Source organism: Lemur catta, chromosome 3 (genome assembly GCF_020740605.2).
Source record: "Lemur catta isolate mLemCat1 chromosome 3, mLemCat1.pri, whole genome shotgun sequence".
Classification (NCBI taxonomy): Eukaryota; Metazoa; Chordata; class Mammalia; order Primates; family Lemuridae; genus Lemur; species Lemur catta.
Genome location: NC_059130.1, coordinates 124,875,602 through 124,893,107, shown reverse-complemented (window position 1 = coordinate 124,893,107; position 17,506 = coordinate 124,875,602). Strand labels below are relative to the sequence as shown.

The 17,506-nt window shown below is 66.5% G+C and overlaps 2 protein-coding genes and 1 pseudogene across 2 annotated transcripts in view; all 3 read right to left on the bottom strand.

Moving 5' to 3' along the window:
* Positions 1-5,255: 5,255 nt before the first annotated feature.
* Positions 5,256-11,970, bottom strand: LOC123634901 (annotated as a pseudogene).
* A 2,334-nt stretch (positions 11,971-14,304) lies between these two features.
* LOC123635983 (multiple epidermal growth factor-like domains protein 6) lies at positions 14,305-14,887 on the bottom strand. Its single transcript, XM_045548701.1, has 3 exons — positions 14,811-14,887; positions 14,588-14,716; positions 14,305-14,425 (listed from the first exon to the last, which is right to left on the bottom strand). The coding sequence occupies exons 1-3, from the start codon at positions 14,884-14,886 to the stop codon at positions 14,352-14,354; spliced, it is 279 nt and encodes a 92-aa protein (XP_045404657.1). The 5' UTR covers position 14,887; the 3' UTR covers positions 14,305-14,351.
* MEGF6 (multiple EGF like domains 6) overlaps positions 14,817-17,506 on the bottom strand; it is an 83,139-nt gene continuing 80,449 nt past the window's right edge. Inside the window, exons 19-20 of the mRNA XM_045546576.1 lie at positions 15,436-15,561; positions 14,817-14,944 (exon numbers count right to left, since the gene is read on the bottom strand). Of these exons, the coding sequence (XP_045402532.1) occupies positions 14,889-14,944; positions 15,436-15,561 (182 nt within the window). The 3' untranslated portion in view covers positions 14,817-14,888. The remainder of the gene's footprint in view (positions 14,945-15,435; positions 15,562-17,506) is intronic.

Below are 17,506 nucleotides of genomic sequence, written 5' to 3'. Positions count from 1 at the left end.
GCGGGGGGCAGCATCTTCATGTGAACCCAGCTGCGTGTGGCCCTCCTGCCTGCTCTCAGGGCCGACCCCCGAGGGTCCAGGTCAGGGCGGGCAGCTGGCCCACTCTTGGTCCCCTGCTGAGTTCACGTTCAGTTAACAGAGCACAGTGGGTCCTTGTGTGTGTGACCTGGAGCAGGCGACTCAACCCTAAAGCTTCGGTTCCTTCTGCAAGTGGGTGGAGCAGCATCCACCCCACGAGCAGGGAGGACAGTCCCAGGGCCCTGGTGGCGTGGCTCCTGCCGGAAACTGTCCCCAGCACAGCCAGGAAGCGCAGGGCCTGGGCTGTGGCAGGCAGGGCACAGGGTTGGCCGAGGTAGGGGTAGGGGGGAGTGCGGGAGGGAGGCCAGGGGCCAAGGCAGCCCCTTCCCCAGCACCGGTGCCAGCCGGAGCCCCTCCGAGGGTCCCTGCTCAGCCTGGGGTGCAGCCCTGACTGACCCAGGTGTCGGAGCCCCTCAGCAGGACGGGGCCAGCCTGGACACCCCAAGACAGTCACTCACCCCCACAGTGGAGGCTGCCTGACCCAGGGTCCACCCGCTTTTTGCTGAGTCTCTCTTCCGAGGACCCCAGAGCCATCTTTTCCGTGTTGGGGCCCAGGTGGCACTTCCCTGCCCCCCACCCTAGGTAACGGGTCCTGTGGAGGCTGCCACCGTGCGGCTCACTGGGGAGGGGTCTCTGCGGGCAGGGCCTGCCCAGCCCCGCCCCTTCTGTCTACCTGCACAGCCTAGGCAAGTCTTTGACTGCACAGACCCCCTGTTGCAGGTGGGGAAACTGAGGCCCAAAGACCCTCTACCGACTGCTGGGGTCAGTGGGCTTGCAGGGGGCTGTCAAGGCTTCCAAAGACACCAGTCCACCTGGGGAGCCTGTGCCCAGCGTGGGGCCCAGGGGCACTCGATATCCAAGGCACCTGGTGTCCCGGCCCATCCCGCAGGGCCCTGTCAGTCTCGGCACGGGCACCGTGGGGGCTGTGCGTGTGCGTGTGCAGGCAGCGGGGCATGGGGGCTGGCGCCGGGGCCTTGCACCTGAGCCCCTTCCCCAGGCCTGGGCAGGGCAGCCCAGGCTTGGCACCGCCGGGCTGCGGACCGTGGCCCTTCCTCTCCGCAAACCCCAGCGCCCGGCCCTGTGTGAGCACAGCGTGGACAGTGGCTGGGGCCGGACGGGCACCCCACCTTCCCTGGAGGTAGGAGCAGGTCGGGGCCGACAGGGCACAGAGGCGGGTGCGAGTGGCCACACAGCTGGGCAGGCCGACCGCCAGGCCGGGGTCCCTCTGTCGGGCGCAGCAGGCACGGAGCTGGACCACCACAGCTGCCTGCAGGCCACAGGGAGCACGTCCCCTCCCCCACCCCTCCGCCTTGCTCCCCCGTGTGCAACGTGTGTCCTCGAGCCCGTGGGTGTCTGTGCACTAGTGTCCCCTTACGGGGCAGATCATTTACATACGTGCCCGCGCGACCTCACTCGTATTTCTCCTCTCGCTCAACTCTGTTCCAGGATCTGTCCGCACTATGCACAGCTGGCATGGTGTCTCTAACCACTCTGGAACGTTCCGGGGCAGGCACCGTCCTTGATGCGTCCTTCCTGCTGGGACGCCCTCACCCGCCCCCTGGTGGCTGGCGGAGGCACTGGCGGGGCCCTCGGGGCTGCCCTGCGGCCCCCAGCGGTGGGGGGGGGGTCCCCCAGTGTTCACTTAGCACCTCTGACTCGACTTCCCCGCGTGGGAGTAAGCGTATGCCATGTTGTGACTTGCGGGTCTCGGGTCTCAGTGAGACTGGCCTTGACCATGCCCTTGCCGGCCGCGGGGTTTCTGGGGACTCTGTCCTTTCCTCACCTCTCTGTTCCCCCCCCCCACCCCCGCCGTCCATTCTTCCTACCAGACCCTCGTCCATTTCAGACACCGCAGGTCACCCCAGGTGCCACCTGTGGGCCCCGTTCAGCAGCCTGGAACTGCAACTGATCTGAGGGCTGGCAGGTGACATTTATCTTCCCGTTGTCTTCATTTGTTCGGGCCTTTTTAGGTCTTTATAAACTCTCCTGGACCAGTTGACAGAATCAGGAAATCCTTTTGCCAACGTCCCCTGTATCCGCAGGTTTTGTTGCCCTGTCGAACGGGTCTTGTTTTCTAGACTGTTTTCCAGCTGATTTTTGCTGGTGTTGAAGAACTACTGACTTTTATAGGTTTTATAACTGCCACACGTTTTATGTGATTTGTAGGATTTTATTGCCAATCTTGCCAAATTCTTATCAGCTGCCACAAGCTGTCTGTTGGCCCTTGGGGGTTTTCTGCAGAGATAATCCTGCCCCCTGAAAACCTGGCGGGTTTCTCTTCCCCGCGGACCCGCACGCCGCCAGCCTCTGTGTCTCTGCCTGGGCCGACTGAGCTGCTGGGTGGGAGCGAGGACCACACAGGCATCGAGTGCTGACTCTGCCCGGAGGGAGCTACTCACTCATGTGACAAGGCGCCCGAGCCCAGCCCGCCCCGCCCCAGGTGGGCCAGCTCGATGCCTGTCCCCCCCGCACTTGGTGTTCTCATGGGGCAGGCCAGCCAGGCGGGAGACACGGGACAGAACATCAGGGCCCGGCAGAGCAGCAGCACGGACAGGTGACACAGGACCTGACTGTGGTCACCCCAGTAGGCACGGCAGGCCCTCTGGGGTGGGGTCGTTCGGACAGACCCGAATTCGTTGCGTTCTCTACTGACTGTGATGCTTGCACACAACCGTTGCCGAGAAGGTTCCTTTCCATACCCAGTTTCCAAGAATGTGCTACACAGGTGTGGAGCTCCAGGGAACGTTCTTTCTGCTTCTAGTAAGACAGTCGTGTGATTTCTCACCCACATACGCGGACGCATCTTCCGGTGCTAAACTGACCTTGGGCAGGTGCTGAGGTTACCGGTTTATTCACTGTTTTTGTCTCAGCTTACGCCAGTCCTGGCACATTGTGTTTCTCCCCAAGTTTATCCAATTTTCTGTTTCCAGGGTGACTGGTACACAGCTGTTCACAGTATTCTCTTTTCATGTCTCATTCTCTATTGTGTCTGGAGCTAATTCTCCCTCCTGCTGTATTTTTTTCTCATTTCATGTTTAAAAAGTCATCCGTCTGGCTAGTTTTTTCTTTCCTGTTGGACTTCAAAGAAGGAAATTTTGGTTTTCTTAAACACTCCATCATTCTCCACTTGCTGAGTATAAAGTTTATATATATATATATGAATATAAATGTGTATCTATACATATATTCATATGAAAATAAAGGGGTGTCTATTCTAGTAAATGTATAAATGTCATAAATACATAGCTACCCCATGTGCTAAGCTTATTCAAGTCTTACCATTCTACGTCTCATTTGTTTAGCCTGTTGGTTTCTGTAAGGAGCGCATTAAAATCACCAGTTATAATTCTTTCCACCTGTTCCATCCATCGCTGCTCTGTGACTCCTGGGCCTCATCCGGGCACGTGTGTGTGTGTTTATAGACAGCCATGACGCCTCTCTCCGTGACACCCCACAATCCCCCTGGCCGTCCTTCGGCTGACTGTGCACGGTCCTGTTTCTTTCCGTTGAGATGTCGTCTGCCGTTGGGACACGCGGACTGCATTTTACCGCGGTCCAGGGTGCTGTCTCTCCAACTCCAATTGTACCCATTTAGGTGAGCGTTTATTAACCTAATTCCTTTTGATTGTGCTCATTTCCCCCTTTCCTGCCCTGGCTGGTTGAGAACGTCAGCATCCTGCCGGTTTCTAGCTAAGTCCGCTCTTGCCTTCCTGCCTTGCGGCTTCCTGCAGCCGACACCGCGTCGTCACCAGGCAGGGTGAGTGCCCGGCACCCTCCAGCCTCCTGCCACACCCTCGCGCACGGCCGGACTGGGGTTCCCGTGGTGGGTCCGTAGGAAGGTTCTGATTCTCCTCGTTGCCGGGCCCCTTGGGGAGCATTCGAGTCTCTCCCTTCTTGCTGGGGAACCGTCGCCATGAGCGTTTCAAGTCAGGTCTTGGTGTGGTGAGCCCGCCGAGGCCTGGGAGGCCTGCGAATGACGCTGACGTCGGTCAGTGACGGTTTAGGCGGATGTAAAACTCAGGTTTCCAAATTCCTTCCTCAGCCCTCTGAAGACAGAACACCCCTGTTCCGGGCTTTCGGGCCTCGCTGGCAAAGCCGGACGCCAGGCTGGTGCCCTCTCCTCTCGCTTCCCTGCACTGCGCGTTTCTCTCTGCCGCGACGGCCTCCGCGTCCTTTAGACTGCAGCTCTTGCGTTTTCACTGTTTGCGCTTTGAGCCCCTTGGTCTGAGGTCACTCGCCTCAGAGCTGAGATCGTGAGCTTGTTCCTGCGTCGGGTCAGTGACGTCTCCTTTCTCTGGGATTCAGCTGGACGGATGTCAGCTGACACCTCCCGTGTCCATTTCCACGGGCCTTTCTTTGCGCGTTCGCTCTGCTGCCTCTGGGAGTACGTCCTGAGCTGGAAACTGCCCGTCCACGCGGCCCACCCGCTTCCTGCCTTGGCCATGCTGTGTCCACCGCAGCCTCCGCCTGTCACGGCCCTGCCTCACTGCTGTGTGGCTTTAAAGCCCCGACGCGGTGGCCCACCACTTTGGCTTCCTCTGCTACAGATCACACCCTTGTCGTCTGTTTAAGGTGGTCCAGCTCCTGGGAACCCTCCCCCTGCTGCCCCTGGGGGCGTCGGCCACCCTGGCTGGGGTTGGGGGGAAGGGCGGAGGGGGCTCTCTTCAGGTGGGAGGGGCAGGCGGGCTCAGGGCAGAGAGTGGCAGTGCCTCAATCTTGGTCCCACCTCTCCCGCCGCCACCTCACCCTCCCATCTCTGCTCTGGGTGACGTCAGGCTCAGCCCTCGGGAGGACTGGGCCCTGTGACCTTGCCCACCCTCATGCTGCGGATGCCAGGATGCAGGGGGCTGGGGTGAGCTCAGCCTCCACCCTGGCTGCCCCTTCGCACGCCCTGCCCTCTGGGCCATCCTTTAGGACCGTCCACGTTCTGGGGCCCCGGGGGCGTCTCAGCCATGATGAGCGCACTCTGCAGCCTCAGCCGTCTCCGATGGCACCGTGAATTGGAATATGCTCCAATTTCACTTGTGTGGCACCCGCATCCCCGGGAAGGGTCAGGGGCCTGTCTGGGCCTCCCCGGCTCAGGGAGGTTCCTGTCTGCTGCCTGCGTGCTGGCTGGGCCCCGCGAGGAGCCCACACGAGACCAAGTGAAGCAGCAAACACACAGGCTACCAGGAAGCCGCCTGCTCCTTTAACTCACCGGGTCTTACATGGCACCTGAGCCTGCCGCCTGGAGACCCCCTCAGGCCCTGCAGACTCAAGCCAGGGCTTCCTGGGGTGCGGCAGGAGACAGTGGGCAGCTCCCAACTGACCCAGGGCTGTGGCGGGCACATGCCACTGCCCATAAATACCTTTACATAAATATGGCCCGGCTACATGTCCAGGTAAACAGTCGGCTGAGCGTAGCAGTCCAGGGCCGAGCACCAGAAGAAACTGCCCGCAGGGCAGCAGCGCCAGGCCTGCACCTGCGCCCACACCTGCCCTCAGTCCTGATCCAGGGCAGGGCGGGGCGTCCTCAGCACAGGGTGCCCAGTGCACCTGGCGTGGCCTGAGGCCCGGTCCACTCGCCTGCGTCCCACAGAGCCGGGCCGGGCAGGGCCTCTCTCCTCAAGGGCACGACCCTCCCAGAGCAAGAGGCTGCACGGCTGTCCGCAGAGAGGAGAAGGGTGGGGCCGGGAGTCCTGGGCCCAGACGGTGTCCCTCCTTAGTTGCCACCGAAGGCCAGGATCCCCTCGGGCTGGACCCTGGGGGCTGTCCCTGAGCTAGGGCTCCGCTGCCCTGCTGCTGCGCACGGGGGCCGGTCTGGCGGAGGCCGGGAGGCCGGCTGCTGGGGCACAGGAGAAGAGCGCGTCAGCCCAGGGTGTGGGGGTGCTCTCAGAACAGCCGGGGTCCTGGGCCGACACCTCCCCTCCCCCACGCCCTCCCCCAGGAGTGAAGCCCAGTGGAGGGAGGGCTGACCACTCCTCCTTCCAGCTTTGGCCCAGCCTGCTCTCTGAGGTCCGGAGGCTGGGGGTCCCAGGACAGCAGGAACCTCCACTGCCCGGTGGGGCCCAGACTATACGGACGCAGCCTCCCGGGGACTCAGCCTTACAGCAAGCCCAGGGGCGTTCCCCACCCCCTTACCTGCGCCCTGGGCTGGGGCCAGGCTCTCGGGCAGCTGGGGGGGCCCACCTGGAGGGGGACAGACAGCAGCTCACGTGAGTGCCCCACCCTTGGGTGGGAAACAGTAATGGGGCAGCAAAGGGTAACCCCACCCAGGCCTGCGGGCACCCCTGTGTACCTCAGCAGAGCCTCTTCCCCATCCCACTCCCAGGTCCCGCTGGGCCTCTCCCTCTCCCCGGTGACAGCTCCAACCCTCCCCGCCCCACACCCTGCAGCACCAGGGGTGGGAGGCCGGCTTTGGGGCCAGACCGGGAAAGGCTTCACCCAAGGCCAAGTCCACTCCAGGGCAGGGCCGGGGCCTAGGACTCCTGATGCCCAGCAAAGCCCCGCCCATGGGGCCCCCAGCTCCTGACGCCTCCAGCTGAGTGTGTCAAGGCACACCCCCTAACCCTAATCCTAACCCTAACCCCACACCCTGCGGGGGGGGGGGGTGCCCCTGGCTGTGGTGCAGTACCACAGATGACCACCTAGATGCCACTGTGGGCGGCGCTATGTCCCCCAGCCTGCCCCGCCCACCAGGGGAGGAGGGTCCCGGCTTTAAGGCTCTGGATGGGGCTGCCCTGGGGAAGCTCAGACCGATGCACCCACCACAGCATCAAACTAGATTTGGGGCCCAGGCCGAGGACCCCACGTGCAGAATCCCTCCTCTGCCGCGCCACAGAGCCCTCAGCCCCGGCCCTGGCTGTGGTCCCACTGCACATGCTGCTCCCGGGCAGAGGCCACGCTGCCTCCCGCACCCCCACGCCTGCAGCCAGCCGCCTGGGGAGCCCGCCAGGGGCCACCAGCGAGGGGCTGGACGGGGGGAGAGCACCTCAAGTGCTGCATGTGGCAAGAGGGCATGTTCAGCAGAACCTCTGGAGGGTTGGCAGCCAAGACGCCACCATCATGCACGGGCTGGAGCACACGTGCACCTGGCGCACATGTGTGCTCTGCAGCACATGCACAGACGTGCCTGGAGCACACACACCAGTGCACGTGCACGCACTGTTGTACAGACGTGTGCTGCCAGCGTGCACACATTCGCACACACAGGAGGGGTGGCTCAGCGCCTGTGCACACGGGGGATCGCCAGCCCTACCACGGGGCCGCCGCCCTCTCAGGGCTCCCACTGCAGTGGCAGCCACCCCTGCAGCTGTCTGGGCTGGGGAGGGGCCCTGAGGCTGACACCCCACCCATCAGAATCCAGCCCTGTGGGGACCGGGCAGGGACGGCCGACGCTCACCTCCAGCGAGGGTGGCCCAGCCCACTGCGCAGTGCGAGAGGGACAGGGTCCTCCCACCCCTCCCAGGGAGCCCCACTCACCTTCCCGGCACGTGGGCCCCGTGTAACCATCCACACAGTGGCACTGCCCACTGACAGGGTCGCAGTCAGCCCCCGCCCCCGCAGTCACAGCGCAGGGGCACAGCCGGGCCCAAAGTGGCCCGCTCTGCAATCTGCAGGGGCGGGAGGGGCAGAGACACCTCAGCCTGACCCCTGCCTGTCCCTGGCCAGGGACCTTGGGCCTGGGGTCACCGGCAGAGCATGATGAAGCCACCCGTGTGGGGCTCTCTGTGTGTGAGTGTGCAGGGCTAAGACCTCAGGCCTCAGTCTCCCCTGAAGGGTAGGACAGTCCCCACCCCCGCCTGCCTCAGCATGGGAACGCCGGCCCCAGGTTGGCAAAGGGGACCTGGCAGTCAGGGAAGCGCCCCCCAGGGCACAAAGGGCCCACGAGCCCACAAGAAGTCAGGGTGCAGCCCCAGCACTGTCCCCGGGCGGGGCCCTCTGGTCTGGAGGGGCCACCACCCCCGCAGCGCCCCCACCCATAGCTGGTAGATTGGAGAAGCCTTTCCAGCTAACTGGGCCTCCTCCCACCACGGTGGCCCCAGCCCTGTGCCCAACCAATCTGTATTTGCTACCGAGGGAGACCTACACTCATGCCACGCTCCTTGGCAGGACCCCAGACTCACCCAAGTCACACGTGGCTCCTGAGCGCCCAGGTGGGCAAAGGCAGAGGCCGGTGACAGGGTCACAGGGTGCTCCCCCCTTGCAGTCACACTGCTGACGGCAGCCCTCTCCGAAATGAACCCAGCTGGCACCCTGGTGGGGCAGTGGGCTCAGCGTCCTCCTGGCCTGCACTGACTGGGCAGGGCCAGCGGGGGCCGTGGGGGCACGAAGCACTCACCGCTCTCACAGAACTGGCCACGGAAGCCGGCGGGGCAGCGGCACTGGCCACTGACGGAGTCGCAGGGGGCTCCGTGTTGACACTCGCACGGCCTCTGGCAGCCAGCCCCGTGGAAGCCGGGGGGGACAGACTGAAGGAGGACCACGGTTAGAGCAAGCCGAGGGCGCGAGGTGGCAGAAATGTCCACTTTGCCCGGAGTGAGTAAAGGACCAACAACTCAGGGACCCGTGAGCAGCCGCCCTGCGTGTCCTCACCCCTCCCCGAGCCAGGGCGCCCCAGGCCCCCACCCCGTCACGTCACTGTGAAGCCAGGTCTGCCCTGCCCCCGCACAGCAGGAGTGGACAGCCACCCAAACAGCCCCGGCCCTGCCGGGCAGGGGTTCCAGCCACGACTCACGGTGCTCGCAGGCCTGGCCGTAGAAGCCAGGGCCGCAGCGGCAGGCGCCCGTGGCTGGCTCACAGGTGCTGTTGTTGCGGCAGGAACATTCCAGACGGCAGTCGGCGCCATAGTGCCCGGTGGGGCAAGCTGGGGAGAGAGTGGGGAGGACAGGGCAGGAAGGACGGTCCCTCAGGCACTGACCTGATTCAGGTGACCCCAGAAGCCTCACCCCACCCTACGGCAGCCCCAGGGCCCCCCACAAAGGTCCCCGCAGCCTGCAGCTTCCTTGGGAGCCCCGGGCCACTCCCCCTGCCCCAGGGCATGGCCCTCCATCCCGTCCATCCAACACGAGAACTGGGACGCTGAGGTCCCCTGGTCCCAACACTCACCCAGCTCACAGTGGGGGCCCCGTCCAGCCAGCCCGCAGGAGCAGCTGCCGTTGGCGGCGTGGCACAGGCCCCCGTTTCTGCAGGCGCACACTCGCTCACAGCCCACGCCGAACCGGTCCCGGGGGCAGTCTGAGGGCCAGGAGCCGGGCCGCTGCTCAGAGCTCTGGCCCAGGGCTGGAAATGCTCTGGGGACAGCCCCACAGGCTGACCTTCATTCAACAAACACTCCCTGAGGCCTCTCCATGCCAGTCTCTGCCCTCCAAGCACACCAGTGCCCGGGAGCAACACAGCCACCTGCTCATTCCTTCACCATCTCAGGCAAAAAAACGCCTGGCCTGGTTTAGGTGCCACAGATGACTCAGTGATGAAAGGGTGACAGCCCTTCAGGGGCAGCAGTTGCCTGCCCGGCCTGCAGGGAGGAGGCATGGAAGGCTTCCTGGAGGTAGTGGCACACCGTACAACGGCTCATCTCAAACCTAGGAGCGAGTGCACAACGTCCAGGCCTGAAAAGCAGCAGGGCTGGGCCAGCCACGTGGGCTCCTGCATGTGGCCTGGTGCCTTCCAGCCTTCCCGGAGTGAGGCGGGGCCAGGCCGCGTCCCAGCTGCAGGCGGGTCCCCGAGCTCCTGACCCTTTGCTGCCCCAGGCTCCCGAGGAGCCCCCAAAGCTAAGAACAGGTCAGGGGGTGGCAGCCCCTCGACAAGGACTAGGGTGGGTCAGGCCACGTGGCTGTGGTCATTGGACTAGGCCTGCTGTCACAAGCAGGAGCCACCAGGACTGTGCCCTGGGTCCCCCCATTTCTCACTCTGGCCTGAGCTTTAAGCCTCCCTCCCCTGGGGGTCCCTGAGCCCTGGGCCTGGCAGGAAAGGCCAAAAGGATCCTCTTCTAAGGGACGACACCAGCCAGCAGGAAACAGGCAGAAAACAGCTGCCTGACACCTCCAGAGCCTGTAGCCACCCCCGGCCATAGGGACGCATGGACAGGTCACTCAGGCCTGGACCTGGGGCACAGCCGGTCGAGTCCGGGCTTGGGGTGGCGTGAGACGATCTGCCTACTGTGCAGGTCACGGTTGCCAGCAAAAGCCAGGGTGCTCACTTCTTACCTCCGGGGTCACGTGGGGTAACCAGTAGAGGCCACCCTCATGAACATGCCCCCCAGGGCTGGTTCACCCCCGCCGACCCTCCCCCGTGGCCCACTGGGTGTCACCTCTGTGGAGAAGCCTGCTCCTGGAGAGGGACACTCGCTCACCTTGCTCGCAGTGGACGCCCACCCTGCCCGGGGGGCAGACGCACGTGCCCGGTCAACAGGATCGCAGGCTGCCCCCTGCCCACACCTGCACAGGTGGGCACAGTTGGGGCCGGAGCGGCCCCTGTGGACAGGCTGCCAGGGGGAAGCAGGTGAGGGTGGCCGCCCGCGGTGCGGCCCGGCTGGCTGGCTCCCCCTCCCTCCCTGCCGGATCAACCCCGGACAGGGGGTGGGGAGGGGAGGGATGGGGCAGGGGGACCCTGTGTCAGCCCCAGCAGGGTGGAGCCGGCCAGCTCCTGTGCCTTTGCCCCACTGGCACCTCCCCTGCACCCACAGCCCCACAGTGACTCGTCCCCACCCCACGCCACCCCACTCCACCCACCCCCGCCACCTCTGCCTGGGTGGCAGATGGGCAAAGTCCCCACGTGGGGATAGGGCCCTTTCCTCCGTGGGAGGCTGGGCCACAGCTGCAGCTGCCATGCTGGCCTCCGTGACCAGACGTGCGCAAGCCCCCACTGGACGTGGCCCGGGTCAGGCTGGGCACAGCAACAGGTTGGGGCAGAGCTGGCCAGGGGGCCAGTGGGGACTCTGGGGTCACACAGACACCCCCCAGGGCTGTGGGCCCTTCCTGCCACCCTGGCAGAGGGGACTGAAGGGCCAGGGAGGTGGGCAGCCGGGGAGCTGTCCTCCCCGCGGGCTGGCTGGCGGGCCCTGGCCACTCACCGAGGCTGCAGTTGGCCCCAGGAACCCGGCAGGGCAGCGGCAGGCTCCCGTGGCCGCGTCACAGGACCCCCCGTTGAGACACGCGCACAGCCGCTCACAGCTGGTCCATACCGCCCGGGCGGGCAGGCTGCAGGGACAAGGGCAGCAGCTGGGGGCTGGGGGCAGGCACGGCAGGCAGGACCCCCCGCCCCGGGCAGGTGCAGGCAGGACTCACGCTGCTGGCAGCGGGGGGCCGTGGTAGCCCGGCAGTGCACGCACAGGCCCCCCGTGGCGGGGTGGCAGGCCTGGTTCTTGCCACGACACTGGCACATCTGCCCACAGTTCTCCCCGAAGGTGCCAGGTGGGCAGGCTGGGTGCAGACGGGGCCGGTTAGTCCTAGCCTAGCCAAGGAACAGGAGTCTCCCCAGGGAGTACCCCTCCGTGGGCCCTCCTTGGGGGGTGCAGGTTTGGGGTGCACCCACCCTGCTTGCAGCCGGAGCCAGTGAAGCCAGGTGGACAGCGACACTCCCCGGTGACATGGTGGCAGGCGGCACCAGGTGGGCAGTGGCAGTGCTGGGCACAGGCCTCTCCGAACCAGCCCTGGGGGCAGGCTGCAAGAAGGGGGTGGGCTGGGGGACGCTTCCTGGGAGGGGACCGGCGGGGACCTGTGGGCTAGGGCAGGCTGGGAGCAGTCCCTGTGGGCAGGACCCCACCCCCACCGGGCAGGTGGTCTCGACGCAGGCTGAGCTGGGGCTGTGCTCACCATTCTCACACCGAGAGCCCCTCCACCCCGGCGGGCAGAGGCAGGGCCCCCGGTGACCGGGTGGCAGGGGGCTGCCCGCCGGCAGGCACAGTGCTCCTCACAGCGAGGGCCCAAAGGTGCCCTGGGCACAGGCTGCGGGAATGACACACACAGTCTCTCTCAAAGGGGACCCCTGGGCAGCACAGCCCCTGCCCGCTGCCAGACAACTGACCCCCGGTGAGCCCCAGCCTGGGCGTGGTCCTCGGCCCTGGGGTGAGGCTGAGGTCACCCCTTGACCCCCCAGCAGGCCCTCCAGCCCCCCACCCCACTGCCCCCCTGCACTCACGGCTCTGACACTTGTCCCCAGTCAGCCAGGCCGGCCGGGCAGAGGCAGCGGCCCCGTGTGCCGGTCGCAGAGGCTGCCGTTGCAGCTGCAGCTGTGCCGGCAGCCGGCCCCGAAGCGCCCGGGGAGGGCACTCTGCAGGGACGGGACGGGCGTGAGGGTTCCGCCTCCTGGGTCCAGGAGACCCCGGCCCACAGTCCCTGCACCCTGGGCCGCAGCCACACCCCCAGGGTGCCGCCCCCTGGGCTGAGCAGGCTGCGCACCTCCTGCCTCTGCCACCCGGCACTCACCATTCTCACAGGCCTGGCCGGCCCAGCCCTCCGGGCACACACAGTGCCCTGAGACGGGGTCACAGGTCCCTCCGTTCTGACAGAGGCAGGAATGCCGACAGTTCTCGCCGTGCAGGCCGGGGGGGCAGGCTGGGGCCGGAGGAGAAGGACCAGCTGTCATCATCCAGCCAACTGCCCCCTAGGTGCCAGCGTGCCAGCGCACCCCCACGCTCAAACACGGGATGTCGGCTACCTCTAAGGTGACCTGCCGCAGGCCCGCCCCCTACTCACCTGCCCAGCCTGGGGCGGGCACATTGAAGGGCATGGCCCCATCCTAAGCAGCCTCCTTGGCCCCTCCCCCAGGTGCCCCAGAGAGGGTGCCAGCCTTGCCCTCCCCTGCCTGCTGTTCCCAGGTGTACCCTGCATCCACCCCAGGACACAGGCCTGGACCTGGTCCTCGACTCTTGGGAGGGGCTTACCCTGCAGGCAGGTGGGGCCCCATCCAGCCGGGGGCACAGTGGCAGTGCCCGAGGACAGGGTCACAGGAGGCCCCGTTGAAGCAGGTGCAGACCTGGCTGCAATTGTGCCCGTAGGTGAGGGCTGGGCAGGCTGCAGGTGGAGAGGGGTGGTCAGGGCCCGGGCTGCAGGGGCCCCGGAGGGGCTGTGGCAGATCTCAGGTGGCTGGGAAGACCCCTCTCCTCCCTCCAGCCTGGGGCACCCACTTGGCAGAGTGGCCACCAACAGGGACCAGCACTCTGGCCCCAGTGGGCAAAGTGTCCTCTGCAGGGTGGCCGCCTGGCAGCTTTGGACACCCAGGACAGGCCCCCGGGAACAAATCTCCCACGGAGGACCTGGCACCCCCCTCCTGCAGCACCCGGGTCTGAGCGGGGACCTCACGCACGCTGGGTGCAGCGGGGGCCCTGGCGGCCACTGGGGCAGAGGCAGGAGCCATCCGCAGCGTCACAGGGGGCTCCAGCGGTGCAGTTGCAGGCGCTGCGGCAGTCCAGTCCGAAGAAGCCGGCCGGGCAGGCTACGGGGGGGGGGGGGGGGGGGGGAGTGATGGGGAGGGGCCCAGAGACCACCACACTCGGGACCACCCAGCCCACCCCGGCCTGCACCCTGGCTCACCGCGCTCGCAGAAGGTTCCCTCCAGCCGGCCGGGCAGGTGCAGGCCCCGCTGATGTGGTCACCAGGCTGCTCCGTGCTGACACTGGCACCGTCGCTCACAGCCAGGCCCAAAGTGGCCCTGGGGGACACCCCTGAGATACGCAGCCCAGCCCACTGTGGGACAGGGCCTTGCTCACGAAGCCCCCGCCCCACCCTAGGGGGATGGGAGGTTTGTGGGAGCCCCAGGCATCACCTTTAGGGTTGGGGACCTCACCTGCAGTTGCCTCTAGGACCACCTGCCCCAGGCCCACCCTGGACCCACCAGCCCAGCCTTGGGGGCACACTGAGGGGTGTGTTCCTTGGCCCCTAAGCGGCCCTCATCCTCTCCCCTCCCCTGGGCACCAGGTGTCTTGTGGGGTGGGACAGCCCCCCGCCCACCGCCCCAGGTGAGCCTGTGTCTGGTGCAGGTGGGTGGGACGGTGAGGCCTTGGCCAGGCTGTGGCGGGAGCTGAGCAAGCTCAGGTGGGCACAGGAAGGCAGGCCCAGGGTCCCCAGGGCAGTGCGTGTGTATATTCACGTGTGCACGCATGTGCACACTTGTGTATGTGTACGTGTGTGCATCCATGTGCATGTGTGTATTCGTGTGCATGCATGTGCATGCATGCATGTGTATGCGTGCACATGCGGGGGGGGGCATGGCCGAGGCCGAGTCGGGACTCACGCTGCTCGCACTGTGGGCCTGTGTAGCCGGCCTCGCACATGCACAGGCCACTGACAGGGTCACAGCTCCCGTGGCTTGCGCTGCAGTTGCAGGGGTGTCTGCAGTCGGGGGCCCCAGTGCCCACTGTCACAGGCTGCAACAGAGCCCGCGTCACCCCGTGCATGCCAGGTTGAGGCACGGGCATCTCGGGATGGGGCGGGGCCTCCTGCTGCCCCAATCCTCCGAGTCTCGGGTGGGTGATTCTCCAGGGGCCGGGAGGGACGGCCAGACAAAGGGCAGCCAAGGGACCTTGTACCTCTCTGGCAGCTGAGGCCGGTCCACCCAGGGGCACAGCTGCAGCGTCCAGTTGCTGGGTGGCAGTGCCCGTCGTTGGCACAGGCGCACCTCATCTGGCAGCCGGGGCCAAACCAGCCCGCTGGGCACACTGCAGGTGTGGAGGGGGTAGAGTGGGGGCCCTGGCGCCGCCCGCCTCAGTCACAGGCTCGGGGGGCTGTGGTGGGGGCTGGAGCCACACTCACCATCCTGGCAGCGGCTGCCAACAAAGCCGGGGTGGCACAGGCAGGCTCCAGTCTCGGGGTCACAGCGGGGCACCATGCTCACAACGCCACGCATATCTCCTGGCAGCCAAGCCCCCAGCGGCCCTCGGGACAATCTAGTGCCCCCCCCGTGGCCAGTCAGTCCCCCAAACTGCCGTTGCTGGACAGGTCAGCCAAACGTGTACCTAACACAGCACTGACCCCATCGTGCCAGCCCAGGAGGGGGACCACTGTGACCACCAGAGCCTGCCTGATGGGGGGAGGGCCGTGGGGCCAGCGGACCCCTGGCACCTCCCGGGCCACAGGCTGCAGGGCGTCCACCCCTGGAGAGGAGCCCCAGCCCAAGGGACGGCCCAACAGGAAAAATGGGGAGCCCGTGAGAGCGGCTGGGAGGCCCCACAGGGTGAGCAGGTGGCTCAGCAGGCGCACGCCAGCCCCAGGCTCCAGGATGACCCACCTCGAGTGCTCAGAGCTGCTGTGGATGAGCCTGCCACCTGCAGGGCTGGGCCGGGTGCCCCCACAGTGCAGGCTGGGGTCCCCATCACAGCCCTGGCCCCCCAGGAGTTGTGCAGCCCAGGGAGGGGCAGGGGAAGCCACTGACACTCACCTGCCCCACAGTCCTCCCCCGTCCTCCCCGGCGGGCACAGACACTGCCCAGTGACCCGGTGGCAGGGGGCCCCGTCACAGGAGCAGGAGCCTGAGCAGTTCATGCCAAATGTCCCCTCCGGGCACTCTGTGGAGGGAGCGGGAAGGGCCTCAGCCACTGTGCAGAGCGTCCCCACCCGGGGGCTCCGGGCAAGTGCGCTGCCTGCCCCTCCCCCACCCGCTCCAGCTTTAGCTCCAGTGGGGGCTGCTGAACACAGTGGACGTCCCCAGGGTGACCAGGGCAGGTCACAGGAGCAGGTGGGGGGGGCAGAAGGGTGGGCACACAGCTGGGGGCACGAGGTGGAGGTGGAACTTCAATGTCCAGGACCCTGGAGAGTTCCCAGGAGCACGGCTGGCCCGGCTCTTTGCCCACCTTCCCCCAGCCTGGGCGGCCCCCAGGGACCTCTGTGTCCAGGCCAGTGTCCCGGGCCTGGCCTGTGGGTGCTGGGCCAGGGCCTTCTCTCCCCACAAGCTGGGAGCCCCTCAGGGACTCGGCCCCAGGGGGAGGGTCTGCATCCGCCCACTGTAGCCCCAGGGCTTCGGCCTTTCCCTGCGGGCTGGGGCTGGGGCGGAGAGCGGGGACCCCTGGGGTCCCCAGCCCAGCAGGTGAGCGAGACCAGGGGGAGCAGAGGGCCCAGGAAGGGGGGCTTCGGGAGAGCCGGGTCCGCCGGGAGGGGCCTGCAGGGGCTGCTCCCGTGCCTGGCAGGGCCTCTGCCGCATGGCCCACCTGCCCTGGTCCTCAGCGCCCAGCCTCTGCCTCCTGCCCTAGGAGCGTGAGGCCGGGGTGGGACCTCTGGGCAGAGAAGGCCCCCTGCCTGCCCCGTGGCACGGCCACTCCGACCCTGCCTGCAGCGAGAGCGAAACCTCTCCCTGGGCCCATGAAGGTGCCACAGCAGCCTCGAAAGGGTGGGCCACGGGGCCCCCAGCGCCATGCCGACGGGCCACAGAGCCCACTGGTCAGAACCCCCACGGCTGAGAGCCAAGGACGTGCCCTGCCTGGGGAGGGGCCTGCTGGGGCCTGAGAGAGTTCCAACGCCAGAGGACACACCCTGGTGGCCCTTGTCACAAGGCCCATCCCCCGTGGGCTCCCACCCAGGGGGACACCGGCACCTCAACAGTTTGGGGGGCCTGGCACACAGGCCTGCACTGGAGGGCTGGGCGCGTGCGGCGTGGACCAGGGAGGGGCCCAGCGTCACCAGTCACTGCAGCCCGCGGCCTCGGGGAGCCGCCCACCCCCACTGGCTGGGGGCAGCCGTGCTTGGGGCAGCGCTAGTTTCCAGACGTGACACAAAAGGGGATCCCGCCATTTCTATAGCACACACTGTCACTTCCTGTGCCCCCCTCACTTAGGGCCCTGGTGGCTTTTAAAGAAAAAAGGTAAAGAAAGAAAAAGGACGTGGTGGGGGAGGGGCATGGCCGAAGGGCCCCTCCTGGCCTGGGGGAACAGGCTGGCTGGGGGGGGCTTCTCTGGCCCCAGCTGGTAGGGAGGGTCACAGGCACGAGGGAGGTGAACTGTATGTGTGCGTGTCTTCACGTGTGTGTGCACGTGTGTGCGTGCGTTTGCAGGGTGGGAAGGCAAGGCAGAGAAGGTGTGGTCAGGAGGGGCTGAGCCCCGAGCCAGCCTGTTCCTTAAGCCCTCGTGACGCAGAGGCGAGACGTGGACGCTCGGCTGCTGAACGCTGGCCCGAGACACGGGCTCCCGACTCCTGGCCCAGCCTGCTCTGACCCTGCGGTGGCTGTGGCCAGGGTGGCCCATGACGGCTGGCTGGAGGGTCCTCGGCAGCCGCTGCCCTCTGAGGGCCCCTCTTTGCTCCGGGAGGGGGTGGGAGGGGGAGGGCCGCGGCTGGAGGAGCTTGAGCCCGGGGCCCCCTGCCGCGGCCCCAGGGGAGGTAGAGGAGGGGCGCTGGCGCCAGGCTCGCTCGGCCCCTCTCCAGCCCTGGCCGTGGTCATGCGGTCACGCCGCAGGCCCCCGTGGCTGTCATCCATCCGGGCCAACGGGTGTGGACAGCGATCACCGAGCCAAGGGAGACTCC